Below are 16,852 nucleotides of genomic sequence, written 5' to 3'. Positions count from 1 at the left end.
CTAGACGAATCTCCTCGCCACCAGCTTGAACAGCCTTTGTGCAGCCCTGCCGGGTAATACCCGTGGAGACACGAAGGTCGGACCCCAGAGACGGAGAGCTGGTTTTAGTACACAAACACACTCATCGGAGGGTGAGCGTGTATCTAAAAAAAATAACGGGATCTGACAGACTCATCCACGCATTTGTAAAAAAAAAAAAAAATCTTTTCCGAAATATTGCCTTTTTTCCCCGATTTATGAACAGATTTTCCAAAACTTAATGACGTTTTTTGATTTGTAAATACACATTCCAAATGATGCTGTTTTGGCTTTTGTTGTGTTGGAATGTTATGTTTTGCACTTCACAGCCACCGTACATTCTGATTGGGACAAACCACATGACAAAAGGTCAAACAATTGACCCCTGTGGAGGGCACATTTATTTTGCCACAGGAAACACACAAACATGCAACAGGGTGATCACAATGCAACAGACCGATCGTTAAGAAGCCCTTTAAAGTTCAATCAACGTCTCTGCGATGTGTGCGCCAACTTTATCGTTTCGGCACCACTTTAAATAACAATATGCAGACGATGCTGGAGACATGAACCACACCATCATGGGGTGATTAAAAACAGCACTTAAAATACAAAACCTTCAGATGTTTGACGAGCGCGAGCACTAATCTAACCACCCGCAGTATGCTGCAGTACACAGTGCTGACCACTAGGAGCCGGAACTCCAAAGGAGCAACAATGTTTCCGTAAAGCAAAAGCTGCGTGCAGTTTGGTTCATGTGCACTTTAAGGAGAACATGAACCAACAACTCGGTGCACATTCACACAAAACGTTAGCAGTACAGTTTGCGGTAAGAGTACTACAGGAATTACTTCATACGCCACCAGGACTCAGCCACGCCTTCTTATCCCACTTCCACTCTGCATCTCCACAGGAATGAATCCTGAGAGAGCAACAACATTCACCTGAAGAAAATCTATTACAAATCAAAGTCATTTCTCGTATCTAAAGTGTGGATAATCGCTGAAAACAAATAGTTTCTTCTTCAGAAATGACTTTTGCTGCGACACACATACGACGTAATAAGATCTCAAAAATGTTAAATTGCATAAAAACCGTCTCTCTTCATGAATCAGTGTTTCTGATCATCACGCGTTCGCTGCCACAACTGTGTGCACACCTGAAAAGTGGACATCGAGCCACGAACACAACGAATCACACACATCTGGATTTCTGTCACGAATGTGGGATGTTCCCTGATTGGTCCAGAGCTCCAGAGGCGGACTGAGACGTGAACAGGCCGCCACCCTCAGCGCCGCAACGTCCAGTTTAAGGAACCGCAGTGAAGTCCAAAATTACTAAGACACCTGCCTTTGTTTCTTCTCAAGTAAAAGTGATGAATAAAAGCATCACGGGAAGGAGACAGCACTCAGAGAGCACAGGTTCAATCCCGACTCCTGCACTTGGATCCTGCTGCTGAAAACAGAACTTCATGTTTTTGCAGCCATTTTGATTGTGATCTGAATGAAAGCAACCCTGATTTCAGGATGGATGGAATCACAGACTAGAGTCCCTTTATTCAGAGAGTAGTGACGAGTTGGGGAAAAAAAACTTGGTCACATGACTCATGGTACCATTTTGGGTTCACAATAGCGTTTGCCGGGTTGTTGCGCATTTGGAGGCACAAATAGACACAACAAGGGCTTCAAGGTGTACAGATTCCCTTCAGATCAGAAGAAAAATTTGTAAAAATAAAGTTAGCTGTGTGGGATAGAAGCGACTTCATTGTTCACCACCAAAACTAAATCTACCCTTGCGGGATCCCACTAAGAAAAGGCCACTCATGGATTTGAGTGTTTCCGGCAACTATCTGAAGGTGCTATGAATGATTTTTTTCTGCCACTCGATGTCATACTTATGCAAAACTTTGGGACATGAACAACGCTCCCCCTTCAGCCCCTCCCTCAGCATTGAGCAGAAGGTAGTTGGAGCCCTTTAACAGCTCTCTGTGAGAAAAGTCAGAGGTATGTGCATTCTAGTCCAACCATGTTCTTGTTCTTTAGTCCCTAAATTTAATTTTTAAATGCATTTCTGGAAAAGTTGCTGAAATCTGATTTACAATTTTTCAACAGAGATGCAGTGCTCCTTAAAAATGGGGATACAGCAACTTTTTTAAAGGCAACCTCACACCAAACATGCGCACATGGAAACCTCATGCACTAAACATGTAGACGTGGCCAGACTGATAATCTAAAGTGAAGGCAGAAAAGCTGATAGCACAGAGGGAGTGCTGCTTCATTCTATGCAAAGGACACTATTCAGCCACTAAATCTTTACACAGAAAATAGTTGTTGGCAGCTGTCACTGTGTAAAATGTCACAACACCTAAAAAAGCAAACAAACAAAACATGTTCCAAACACTTCAAATTTACATTGTTTTAGTTTTTAGTTTTTTTTGGCTGTTCCAGTGTTTTGCTTGGGGTCACCACAGAATGTGGGACAGGTGGCAGTTAACCTTCTGTCTGGGAGATAAACACATATCTAAGAAAAAGGAATGGCTTGTCCCAATAATTGTGGACCTCAGTGCGGTGTAAACCACAGCAGGCTGATGTGTTGCTTCATTGAAATGAAAGCATGGTGATTGAACGCTGCCTCAGCTACAGACTGATCAATGGGTGACGACAGCACTTTTCGCTGTGTTAAAGAGAAACAACACATCTGTCCATCTCCATCACTTCACTCACACTTACTGGATTTACTGGAACCCCACAGAGGATCAGCGGCACACGATCAGCTGGACAATAACCACAGCAGACGTCGGCACGGTGTCGCAACATCTCGACAGTCCCTGATGAGCCGACAAAGTGACTTTGCCAGACATGATGTGTTCATGTTGACGAGCGAGTGTGACACTCGCCATCTTTACACATTCTACACAGAAGAGTATAAAAATAAACGACCGATGACTCAAGCTAAAGGTAGCTGACACCTACAAATCATTGCAAAACGTATATCAACTTGGGGAAAAAAGATATCTGTCCTTAAAATTCAAACACTTAATTCAACAAAAGTGTTGAATCAGAGTGCAATGGAAGACGACGATTCCCCTCCAGCTTCAGCTCAGACTGGGACATGAGTCCCAACACGGTTTAAATACTCCACTTACACAATTATGCAGCATTTTCTTTAGCTCAGAGGCACAACATCAGTGTCGGGGAAGAGACAAGAGCCAAAATAAATAAATAAACCAGTTCCCAGAGAAGCTTCGATCAACATTTGCATTTTTCTGACAATGATGTGCTTTGCACCTGTTGAAGTCAAGGTGAAAGGTCAAGATCACAGCAGACAACCTAAAGTGAAACCAACAAATCAGTACTCACACGTGACCACTGGTGAGGGCAGTCACGGTCGCACGAGACCTGTAGTCCGCCGGTGAGGGCTGTCACGGTCGCACGAGACCTGTAGGCTCCTGTTGAGGGTGGTCACGGGCACATGCGACCTGCAGTCCATCAGCAAGGGTGGTCACGGTCGCACGAGACCTGTTGTCTGCCGGTGAGGGCGGTCACGGTTGCACTAGACCTGTAGGCCCTCAGTGAGGGTGGTCACGGTCACATGAGACCTGTAGGCCCCTGGTGAGGGTGGTCACAGGCACATGTAACCTGCAGTCCATCAGCAAGGGCAGTCACGGTCGCATGAGACCTGTAGGCCCACGGTGAGGGCGGTCATGGTCGCACGAGACCCGTCGACCCATGGTGAGGGCAGTCACGGTCACACGACACCTTCAGTCCATCAGCGAGGGCGGTGACGGTCGCATGAGGCCTGTAGGCCCCCAGCAAGGGTGGTCACGGTCACACAAGACCTGTAGTCCGCTGGTGAGGGCGATCACGTAGTTAAAATCCCTCTTTACAAAAGAGGGTCACCACAGAGGACCACCAAGGTGGATCTGCTGATTTGGCACAAGTTTTACACTGGATGGCCTTCCTGACCCTACTTCACATTTTGTGAAGGAGTTTTTGATGACATCTAGTGGTAAGGTTTCATGCTGCAGTCCATCCAACAGCCAGTCAGAGTCGACAGAAGCTGTATGCGCAATGTGTTTTTCAGATTTTCATTTGTAGCAGAGACAACAAAGTTATTACAGATAAAATGGATTTGTTTAACACCTGCAAAGTGGTTGGGCATAGAAGGTAGCTGATAAAGTAATTGATAAGTGCTGATCAAACCAATTCGCATGCAACTTTTGATGCACCTGTTCGACTGAGACACTCGAACATCATTTGTTTGGACTAGTGATCGTAAAACACGGTCGGTTAGCAACTGACTGGTGCTAGCAGGCAAGCTAAAGTTAACCCAGTTTGTGCTGTCAAAACCAGATTCATAATGTTACAAGCTTTTCAATAAAGTTTGCTTACCTGTCCACCAATAGGATAAAAAAGACAAACAAAAAAGCCACCAACTCCAGGTCAGTGATAATCCCACCCAGAATAAGGTCCCTCCATTTATTAAAAGTTGTGTGGGTGACGTGAATCTAATAGGATACAATGCCCCGTGAGACCTTCCAGACAAACAGCCTGAACCTCTGCAGAAAAAAACTTTTGTTTTTTTTGGTTGTACTTGGAGTTTGTCTTCTGCTCAAAGTTGGTAGTTTCTTGGTGTTAGTTGAACCCATCTTATCTGTACAAACTCTGGAAAATCCAGTCCAGAGAGCACATTGGCGTCCAGCTGCAATATAAAACTTCCCCACTTGATGTCATCAAAAACTCCTTTAAGGTTCCTTCAAAGCTCCACTGACGTGGTCCAGATACAAAAACAAACAAACAAACAAAAAACCTTTCTTTCTCATAATGGCAACAAATTAGTTGCAATTTTTTAAGGCTCTACTGCAACTGAAGTTGAAATTGGTGAGAAACACTTATCGCGCAGTTAATATCTACGCGTGTGAAATAATATAATACGCCCAAAAGCATTTTTTACACAAGTGTGGTTTTGGCGCTGATCTGACACTGTAGCTGATGCTGTTGTTTCATAGACATTTATTAGATTTCTGTCCCAGCGTCTTATTCTCAGCCAGCGCTGATCACTGGGATTTTTGGGTAATTTGAGGGCGCTGAAACCGAATCTGCTGTTAGTTTTTGCCAATCACATCACGTTTTTGAGATATAAAAACATATTTCTTATATCAAACACTGAAGCAAAAGCTGCAGTCTCACTCACCTCTTCAGTGCCATAAATGATATTATGGCTCTTGTTCACATTTTGTGAACCTGGTTTAAAAACTCTGCTTTTGAAGCTGCTTTTGTGCGATTAGTGGCGTGAAAGTCGTGAGTGAATGAGCATGATAGAGGAAATCTCAGCTCAGATTCTGATTCAACACCCCAAAATTACCCTCAATCAGTTCTCAAAGTCCATGCAAGAAAAAAAAAATGTTGACCAGTGTCACACTTTGAAAAAATAAATAATTTTGGACCATTTTGGAGAAAGTTACCAGATCAGTTTAGACTTTCGAATGGTTCATTTGAAGCTCATGTCATCAGGACAGAAACCCGACTGTGTCTCCTCACAGTTTGTTCACGACTTCTCAGAGGGAAGACCTAAAAATGTCCAAATAAGAAAACCGAACCCTTTTGGGTTTTCACTGCTCTTCCTGCAGGATCCTTCAGTTTGTGGGCCGTCAAGAGGCGCCGGCTGCACGCTGACCTTCAGGATGCGGCCCTGTCCTCTTGGAGAGGGCAGGGCATTGTGGGTGGAGTTCCTTTCTACCAGATGAGACAGCTTTCAGTCCTTCAGGTTGTCCTCGCCGACCCCCTGCGCTGACAGCTCTGTCAGCACGTTGTCCAAGTACTTTGGGTCGGGGTAGCCGTGGCCCGTCAGGTTGGAGCCAAATTCTGTCTTGTGGTGAATCTCGTTCCACACCACCGTGTCCGACTCGCCCGTGGTGCTGGAGGTGCCAATGGTGAAGATGAGGCGTCTGTCCCAAGCCGTGATCAGCAGCTTGAGGACCTGGACTCACAGAAATCAGAGAGGAAAGTCTTAGGACCTGTCACGGGACAAGACTTAACGACAACTTCAAGACCTAAAGAATTCAGTCCATCTCAGATTAAACATCAGGCACCTGAGATTATTAAAGAAAACACGATGTTTACAGATCAACACACACAGACATGCACGTCCATAAGTATTTGGACAGTGAAAATGTTAGTCACATTGCTTCTGTTACAGAGTTAAAAAAACATCCCAGATGTTGTAACATCGACTTTCAGCTTCAGTTCAAAGGCTTTCCCAAAAATATCACATGGATCATTTAGGAATTACATTTTATTCATTCTTTATCTGATACTTATCCAGGTCACTGTGGCAGTAGACCAAGTAGCTCATCCCACACTTCCCCATCCTCAGCCGAGTCCTCTAACTCCTCCTGGGTGATACTGAGGCATTCCTAGACCAGCTGGGAAATATAATCCCTCCAGTTATCACAGATCCTGTGAAACCGCGTGAAAATGCTGTAGTACATATGCCAGGCCTGTATGTAGCACTGTAACACTTCCACAAAAAATGGAGAAGACGACGTGGAGCTAACAACGAAAGCTAAAACTTTAGAAGCCGGCTCATGGATTAAATAAAGTATTTTAATCTGACCTGTTGCCAGAATTCATCATCACAGATGAAAACTGTTTTCCACATGACACCCTTGTTTTGGAAGATAACGTTTGGAAATGCGTTAATTCCTTATGATGGAAGTTACTTAAGGATTTTTTAAAGAAGTCTCTCAGTGTTTGTCTGCTCTGGGTGAGTATTTCAGCTGGAGGATGCCAGCACTTTGCCCCACCAAAAAAAATAATAATATGCTAAATGACACTATAAAATGACACTGTTAACATGTTATAGAGGCGGGGAGATGACATCATCCTTTCAGTTTTCCACAGTTAGACACTTCTGGCATTTTCAAGTTTATGTGATTAGATCAATATTTCACTCATAAGACAAAATAAACATTCATGAATAGAACTGATTATTTTACACAAAATGAGTGTAATGTGATGTTCAACAACATCACGTTAAACAATGTCATGATAATAATAGTAATAATAATAATACATTTAATTTATAATGCACCTTTCATGAATAAAAATCTCAAAAGTGGTACAGGGAACAAAAATAATAAAAAAATAAAACCAAAGATAAACAAAATAATAAAGACAGTGAATTTTAAGATGAAAACAGTCAGCAGAATAGTATCAAACTAAAATAAAATAGAATAAAAAATTTTATTAATAAAATTAATAAAAATTTGGAGAGGAAATGGCGTCTCACTAATTTAGAAGATCTTCACTTAGCCTGGAAAAAGAGTCTGTTGCTCTATAAAAAAGCCCTCCGTAAAGCTAGGACATCTTACTACTCATCACTAATTGAAGAAAATAAGAACCCAGGTTTCTTTTCAGCACTGTAGCCAGGGTGACAAAGAGTCAGAGCTCTATTGAGCCGAGTATTCCTTTAACTTTAACTAGTAATGACTTCATGACTTTCTTTGCTAATAAAATTTTAACTATTAGAGAAAAAATTACTCATAACCATCCCAAAGACGTATCGTTATCTTTGGCTGCTTTCAGTGATGCCGGTATTTGGTTAGACGCTTTCTCTCAGATTGTTCTGTCTGAGTTATTTTCATTAGTTACTTCATCCAAACCATCAACATGTCTATTAGACCCCATTCCTACCAGGCTGCTCAAGGAAGCTCTACCATTATTTAATGCTTCGATCTTAAATATGATCAATCTATCTTTATTAGTTGGCTATGTACCACAGGCTTTTAAGGTGGCAGTAATTAAACCATTACTTAAAAAGCCATCACTTGACCCAGCTATCTTAGCTAATTATAGGACAATCTCCAACCTTCCTTTTCTCTCAAAAATTCTTGAAAGGGTAGTTGTAAAACAGCTAACTGATCATCTGCAGAGGAATGGTCTATTTGAAGAGTTTCAGTCAGGTTTTAGAATTCATCATAGTACAGAAACAGCATTAGTGAAGGTTACAAATGATCTTCTTATGGCCTCAGACAGTGGACTCATCTCTGTGCTTGTTCTGTTAGACCTCAGTGCTGCTTTTGATACTGTTGACCATAAAATTTTATTACAGAGATTAGAGCATGTCATAGGTATTAAAGGCACTGCGCTGCGGTGGTTTGAATAATATTTATCTAATAGATTACAATTTGTTCATGTAAATGGGGAATCTTCTTCACAGACTGAAGTTAATTATGGAGTTCCACAAGGTTCTGTGCCAGGACCAATTTTATTCACTTTATACATGCTTCCCTTAGGCAGTATTATTAGACGGCATTGCTTAAATTTTCATTGTTACGCAGATGATACCCAGCTTTATCTATCTATGAAGCCAGAGGACACACACCAATTAGCTAAACTTCAGGATTGTCTTACAGACATAAAGACATGGATGACCTCTATTTTCCTGCTTTTAAACTCAGATAAAACTGAAGTTATTGTACTTGGCCCCACAAATCTTAGAAACATGGTGTCTAACCAGATCCTTACTCTGGATGGCATTACCCTGATCTCTAGTAATACTGTGAGAAATCTTGGAGTCATTTTTGATCAGGATATGTCATTCAAAGCGCATATTAAACAAATATGTAGGACTGCTTTTTTGCATTTACGCAATATCTCTAAAATTAGAAAGGTCTTGTCTCAGAATGATGCTGAAAAACTAATTCATGCATTTATTTCCTCTAGGCTGGACTATTGTAATTCATTATTATCAGGTTGTCCTAAAAGTTCCCATGAAAGCCTTCAGTTAATTCAAAATGCTGCAGCTAGAGTACTAGCGGGGACTAGAAGGAGAGAGCATATCTCACCCATATTGGCTTCTCTTCATTGGCTTCCTGTTAATTCTAGAATAGAATTTAAAATTCTTCTTCTTACTTATAAGGTTTTGAATAATCAGGTCCCATCTTATCTTAGGGACCTCATAGTACCATATCACCTCAATAGACCGCTTCGCTCTCAGACTGCAGGCTTACTTGTAGTTCCTAGGGTTTGTAAGAGTAGAATGGGAGGCAGAGCCTTCAGCTTTCAGGCTCCTCTCCTGTGGAACCAGCTCCCAATTCAGATCAGGGAGACAGACACCCTCTCTACTTTTAAGATTAGGCTTAAAACTTTCCTTTTTGCTAAAGCTTATAGTTAGGGCTGGATCAGGTGACCCTGAACCATCCCTTAGTTATGCTGCTATAGACTTAGACTGCTGGGGGGTTCCCATGATGCACTGAGTGTTTCTTTCTCTTTTTGCTCTGTATGCACCACTCTGCATTTAATCATTAGTGATCGATCTCTGCTCCCCTCCACAGCATGTCTTTTTCCTGGTTCTCTCCCTCAGCCCCAACCAGTCCCAGCAGAAGACTGCCCCTCCCTGAGCCTGGTTCTGCTGGAGGTTTCTTCCTGTTAAAAGGGAGTTTTTCCTTCCCACTGTCGCCAAGTGCTTGCTCACGGGGTCGTTTTGACCGTTGGGGTTTTTACGTAATTATTGTATGGCCTTGCCTTACAGTATAAAGCGCCTTGGGGCAACTGTTTGTTGTGATTTGGCGCTATATAAATAAAATTAATTGATTGATTGATTGATTGATTGACTAAGATGCAACAGTTTGAAATTATTGAGATGTGTGATAGGTCTGTCTAAACAGATATGTCTTGAGGCTTTTTTAAAAGCTTCCACAGTCTGTGGAGCCCTCAGATGGTCAGGGAGGGAGTTCCAAATATGAGGAGCAGCTGAACAGAAGGCCCTGTCTCCCATGTTGTGAGGTTTGGTGTGAGGGGGACAGAGAAGATTAGTGTTGTATGAACAGAGGGAACGGGAGGGTGTGTGGGGAGTGAGGAGGTCTTTAAGATACAGTAGTGTTCAGAATAATAGTAGTGCTATGTGACTAAAAAGATTAATCCAGGTTTTGAGTATATTTCTTATTGTTACATGGGAAACAAGGTACCAATAGATTCCTTAGATTCTCACAAATCCAACAAGATCAAGCATTCATGATATGCACACTCTTAAGGCTATGAAATTGGGCTATTAGTAAAAAAAAAAAAAAAGTAGAAAAGGGGGTGTTCACAATAATACAACCCCTGGCAAAAATTATGGAATCACCGGCCTCGGCGGATGTTCATTCAGTTGTTTAATTTTGTAGGAAAAAAGCAGATCACAGACATGACACAAAACTAAAGTCATTTCAAATGGCAACTTTCTGGCTTTAAGAAACACTATAAGAAATCAGGAAAAAAAAATTGTGGCAGTCAGTAACGGTTACTTTTTTAGACCAAGCAGAGGGGAAAAAAATATGGACTCACTCAATTCTGAGGAAAAAATTATGGAATCATGAAAAACAAAAGAACACTCCAACACATCACTAGTATTTTGTTGCACCACCTCTGGCTTTTATAACAGCTTGCAGTCTCTGAGGCATGGACTTAATGAGTGACAGTACTCTTCATCAATCTGGCTCCAACTTTCTCTGATTGCTGTTGCCAGATCAGCTTTGCAGGTTGGAGCCTTGTCATGGACCATTTTCTTCAACTTCCACCAAAGATTTTCAATTGGATTAAGATCCGGACTATTTGCAGGCCATGACATTGACCCTATGTGTCTTTTTGCAAGGAATGTTTTCACAGTTTTTGCTTTATGGCAAGATGCATTAAAATGATTTCATCATCCCAAACATCCTTTCAATTGATGGGATAAGAAAAGTGTCCAAAATATCAACGTAAACTTGTGCATTTATTGATGATGTAATGACAGCCATCTCCCCAGTGCCTTTACCTGACATGCAGCCCCATATCATCAATGACTGTGGAAATTTACATGTTCTCTTCAGGCAGTCATCTTTATAAATCTCATTGGAAAGGCACCAAAACAAAAGTTCCAGCATCATCACCCTGCCCAATGCAGATTCGAGATTCATCACTGAATATGACTTTCATCCAGTCATCCACAGTCCACGATTGCTTTTCCTTAGCCCATTGTAACCTTGTTTTTTTCTGTTTAGGTGTTAATGATGGCTTTCATTTAGCTTTTCTGTATGTAAATCCCATTTCCTTTAGGTGGTTTCTTACAGTTCGGTCACAGACGTTGACTCCAGTTTCCTCCCATTCATTCCTCATTTGTTTTGTTGTGCATTTTCGATTTTTGAGACATATTGCTTTAAGTTTTCTGTCTTGACGCTTTGATGTCTTCCTTGGTCTACCAGTATGCTTGCCTTTAACAACCTTCCCATGTTGTTTGTATTTGGTCCAGAGTTTAGACACAGCTGACTGTGAACAACCAACATCTTTTGCAACATTGCGTGATGATTTACCCTCTTTTAAGAGTTTGATAATCCTCTCCTTTGTTTCAATTGACATCTCTCGTGTTGGAGCCATGATTCATGTCAGTCCACTTGGTGCAACAGTTCTCCAAGGTGTGATCACTCCTTTTTAGATGCAGACTAACGAGCACATCTGATTTGATGCAGGTGTTAGTTTGGGGATGAAAATTTACAGGGTGATTCCATAATTTATTCCTCAGAAGTGAGTGAGTCCATATTTTTTCCTCTGCTTGGTCTAAAAAAGTAACCGTTACTGACTGCCACAATTTTTTTTCCTGATTTCTTATAGTGTTTCTTAAAGCCAGAAAGTTGCCATTTGAAATGACTTTAGTTTTGTGTCATGTCTGTGATCTGCTTTTTTTCTACAAAATTAAACAACTGAATGAACATCCTCCGAGGCCGGTGATTCCAGTAGCATCTACTGTTGACGCTACAAACTCAAAACTATTAAGTTCAAACTGCTTTTTTTTTTTTTAGCAATCCTGTGAATCACTAAAGTAGTATTTAGCTGTATAACCACAGTTTTATGATTTCTTCACATCTGCGAGGCAGTCATTTTGTTGGTTTGGAACCAAGATTTTGCTTGTTTACTAGTGTGCTTGGGGTCATTGTCTTTTTTTTTTGCTTTCTGCCAATTTTTTTCTCATATTATCTTTAAGTTTTCATTTTTTAAATAAAAAAAAACAACAACAACAAAATACAGACTGCCAGACAAGACAAAGGCAACTGTCAATAATTATAGAGCAAATTACATTGATATAAAATACAGAAGTAGAATCAGCTTATGACATGACATTGAGCAAGAAATGGTACCCAAGTTCTCTCATGTTTCTGTTTTTGGTTCATACTGTCTAATCACACACACTCCATTTGGATAACAGACACCATTTCACGGAGCCAGTGTTCAAAATTTGGTGGTGTTGTGGACTTCTAGTTTAACAAAATAAGCTTTTTAGCCATCACCATCCCAAGACTCAGCATTTGCCAGATGTCTGTTGTGAGTCCCAGATCCTGTGTAGAACATCATGTAGTACATGTAGAACAAGTATTGCTATGTTGCAGTCCGGTGTAATGTCTCTGGAGTAACACTTTGAAAACCAACTAAAAATTGCAGACCAATAAGAAAATAATTGTGGACAGAACCAGAAAAGATGAGCAAGTGTTCCTTGCACACAGGAACATTTATCACACTGTGGAGACACTGTGGGGAAGATTTTGTGCAATTTTGTTTTAGAATAATGCAATCTGTATATCCCCTTGAATTGATTAAGTCGATAACGACTATTAATGGAACACGAATGGATCTGCACCAACGGATTCTACCAAAGTTCGGCAGAAATGTCAGAATTTAGATCCTCAGTCCATGCCTAATGTAAATGTTCTGTGGAAACTGGGGTGGTAAAACAATATACAAATTTAGAGATAAGATGTTTAGAATCAGGGCTGAGCCGAAGATTATCATAAAATTAATGGGAAGGTGGGGCAGACTCATAGCGTTCAAATGTCTGTTTGACGTAATGCTGAATTTGAAGGTAACGAAAGAAATGTGAATTGGAAATGTTATATTTATCATGCAATTGATCAAAGAAAGCAAAATAATTATCAATATATAAATCGGCTAGTGATACAATACCCTTTTTTTTCCAAATCACAAAGGTTGTATCTAATTGCCCAGAACTAAATTGTGGATTTTGGCAAATTGGGGTATAAATAGAGTTTTAGGTAGCTGATTCCCATTTTTTATTTGTTGTAATATGCACAGCAAATTTTTCAAAATGATATTTTTCTCACATGATTCATCAAGAGCTGGGTTTGAATACAGGAAAGAACAGAGAGAAATATTCTCAACACCAGAAACTTCCAATTTAACCCACAAAGGAATGAGGTCGCTCTGCTCACTCTCTACCATCAGGTCTGCTCGTTTCCAATACGTGAGTGCTCTGGAATTTGCTGCCCAATAATAGTGTTTAAAAATTTGTAGTCCAAGGCCACCATCATCTGTTGATTTTTGAATGTGAGCTTTAGATAACCTATGAGATTTATAACCCCAAACAAATGGCATAATGATGATTTCCAATTTTTTCGATATCCTTTGTCAATTTCAAACCTAGATAGTTAAAGTGATCACTTGCCACACTGAACGGTACTGTCTAAAAATAATTGTGGCAAACCATCTCCCAGTGGCATGAATTCACTCTTCCCCCAATTTATTGTGTACCCAGAAATCCTTCCAAACAAATCTACATATTCTAGCAGTGCAGGAGTGGATGTGTTTGCATTGGCTACACATATCAAAAGGTCATCTGCGTACAAAGTAACACGTTTCTACTGACCCTATTGTAATGCCCTTGATATTCGGATTTTCACGTATCCCAACAGCTAGGGGCTCCAGCGCCAAATCAAACAATAAAGGGGACAGAGGATCCCCTTGTCGCACTCCCCTTCCCAAGGAAAAGGGGACGGATGTAGTCCCATTTGTAATGATAGAAGATCTAGGGTGAGTATACAAAATTTTGACCCACTCAATAAACCTGTCACCAACAGAAAACCTTTTCAGTGCTTGAAATAGGTAAGGCCACTCTATGGTGTCAAATGCTTTGTGGGCATCTAAAGAAAGTATGGCGGCTTCATTATAGTTTTTGTGATTATTATATAGAATATTAAGAATTTTACGGACATTACAAAAAGAATACCTACCAGGGATAAACCCTGTTTGATCAGGGTGTATGATGTGCGAAATACATTTACTTAGCCGCGTGGCCAACACCTTAGTTATAATTTTCAAGTCATTATTCAGTAGGGCAATTGGCCAATAATTCCCTAGATCTGTATCATCTTTTCCCTTTTTTAAAAGAACACATATGTTAGCATCACATAGAGACAACGGGAGCAGTTTGTGTGCAAAAGTATTGCGTATCATTCTTAGTAGCAGGGGGACCAGTTTAACACAAAATGCTTTATAGAATTCAGGGCCATATCCATCTGGCCCAGGGGCCCTTCCAGAGGGGAATGCCTTTATAGCTTCAAGAATCTCAGCTGAACTAAAATCTGAGTCCAAGCATTCCCTTGAAGATTTATCCAACTGTGGAAGAGGCAAAGACTCAAAAAACTTGTTTAGATCATCCGGAGATGCCCTTGTTTTGGATGAATAGATGTCAGAATAAAATTCCCTAAAACGTTCATTAATGTCTTGTAAATCTGTCAACATAGCTCCTGTTTTGGACTTGACCTTATAGATGGCCTGCTTTGCCTGTTCTCCTTTCAGTTGTCTTGCCAACAATTTGTGAGGCTTTTCCCCCGGTTCAAAATTTTTCTGTCTTAATTTCAGCATAGTTTTGCCAACTTGGTCTCCCAGTATGGTATTATATTCATATTGCAATTTAAGAATGTTGTTATAGTCTGATTGTAATTTAGATTTCTTATAATTCTCATCTGCAGTTTTTAACTCTTCATCAATTTCCTGCAGACGGCCACACCTATCTTTGTTATATCTCGCCTCAAAGGAAATTATTTGGTCTCTGATATAATTCTTCAGTGTTTTCCACAATGTTGAATCATTAACTTCATCGTTATCGTTGGTCTTGAGAAATAAAGAAATTTGCTCATTAATATATGTGTTGAATTTAGAATCCGCAAGCAACCTTGGGTTGAATCGCCAAGAATATGTTCGCTGAGGAAGAGAAAGTTTGAGAGTAATGTTGACAGGGCTGTGATCAGAAATTATTATATTGTGATACTTGCTGCTTTCAATGTTCGATATTAATCTAGAATCTATTAGAAAATAATCAATACGTGTATACGATTTGTGGACATTGGAATAAAAAGAATAGCCATGGCTGGTAGGATGTTGAAGCTGCCAAATATCTACTACTCTTTGTGATTCAATTAAGTTTTTCAAAGTCTGTACTGAAATAATATTGGGTGGGGTTGCAGTGGAAAAACTATCCAAGTAGGGATCAAGATAACAAAATCTCCACCAATCATTAAATAACTTGTATCTTTATCAGGAATTTTGTTAAAAACATTACGAAAAAAGGCCGGGTCATCAGAGTTTGGTCCATATAGATTAACCAAGGTCACAGGAAATTTATTTATTTGCCCAGTGACAATGATAAATCAACCATTAGGATCTGTTATGCTGGATTGAAACCTGAAAGGCACTGATTTCCGAAAGAGAACTGCCACACCTCTGGCTTTCAATGTAAATGGTGAATGATATATTTGCGAGATCCAGTTGGATTTAAACTTAATATGTTGTGTATTTTTGACATGAGTCTCCTGCAGAAACATTATGTCAGCCTTCAATGATTTCAAATGTGCAAGCCCCGTATATTCCAGGAGACCAAGGCTAGAAAATTTAAAGGATTATGCTTGTCTGGCATTGACAAACAAATAATAGAACAAAACAAAACCCCCACCCATAGTTTCCCCAAATGAAGCTGAGCTGCCCTCATATGTACTTGGGGCCGCAGGCCAAAAGAAAAACGCAATTAAAGCGATTCTTCCTAAAAGAAAAAAAAAAAAAAAAAAAAAACACCTCAAAAACACATAATATTATTCATATGCCAGCATCAATGTTTACTTATTAACACAGTCCTCATTTTCTCCAAATTAAACAGTTTTGAAACAATATTAGGGTACCGAGATGGCTGGTTAGAGTTCGTTGCCTACAAAAGTCTTGGCCTCCACAGGGTTGGTGAACACTTGATGAGAGATGTGAAGCCGTGCCGGGAAGCGGAGAGAGTGCTGGACCTTTTTCTCTCGGAGCACCTGCAGCACTTCCTTGAAGCCCCGTCGCTGCTCCATGACATCTGATGAGTAGTTGGGGAAAATGAAGATTCTCTTACCGCCGTATTCTAGAGTGCGTTGTCTTCCAATGCGTATGATCTCTTTGTCTTGTGCAAAGTGGACCCGGGCAGTGATAGTGCGAGGTTTGTTATCATCAGCCCTGTACATGCAGTGTGCCCGGTCGATAACTGGGGGCTTATCAAAGTTTTCAGCTCCAAGAAGTTTTGGAATCAGATGTGTCACAAAGTCAGTCGGTCTCCCCTTTTCTTCTTGTTCTGGGATTCCAATGATCTTGATATTATTGCGTCTCAAGCGTGACTCCAGATCTGAAAGCTTGGATCGCAGTGTTTTGTTTTGGTTTTGCACGTATTCAAGTGCAGTTTCCACTGCATGGATGCGCTGCTCATGGTCTGCTGCCTGGTCCTCCACTTCTACTCTTTTCTTAAGAGACTCCTGTTCAGTGAAAAGACTTTCAAGTTTCACTCTAAATTCGTTGAAACGAGCGTTAATAGACCGGAGGATGCTCCTTTCTATTTTTTGCCACATAAGCGGCAATTCGTCCTCCACGTCCAAAGTTTTTGCTAACTTCCCCCTCATTAGCATTAGAAGCAGCTGTAGCATCTGCCTGTCGCTGTTGACTTTTTCCTTTTCCCGGCATTTCACTGTATCAGACGGATGCAAAAAATTGTAGGCAAAGAACGATAG

General features: G+C 40.6%; 1 protein-coding gene across 1 annotated transcript in view; it reads right to left on the bottom strand.

The window, feature by feature from the left end:
• Window positions 1–388: 388 nt before the first annotated feature.
• Window positions 389–16,852, bottom strand: part of dtx1 (deltex 1, E3 ubiquitin ligase) — a 243,094-nt gene continuing 226,630 nt past the window's right edge. Inside the window, 1 exon segment of the mRNA XM_034169704.1 lies at window positions 389–5,997. Within this exon segment, the coding sequence (XP_034025595.1) occupies window positions 5,773–5,997 (225 nt within the window). The 3' untranslated portion in view covers window positions 389–5,772.

The sequence above is a fragment of the Thalassophryne amazonica genome, chromosome 5 (assembly GCF_902500255.1).
Source record: "Thalassophryne amazonica chromosome 5, fThaAma1.1, whole genome shotgun sequence".
In the NCBI taxonomy this organism is placed as follows: domain Eukaryota; kingdom Metazoa; phylum Chordata; class Actinopteri; order Batrachoidiformes; family Batrachoididae; genus Thalassophryne; species Thalassophryne amazonica.
Note: the sequence above shows the minus strand (reverse complement) of the source record. Positions and strands in the feature narration are given on the sequence as shown.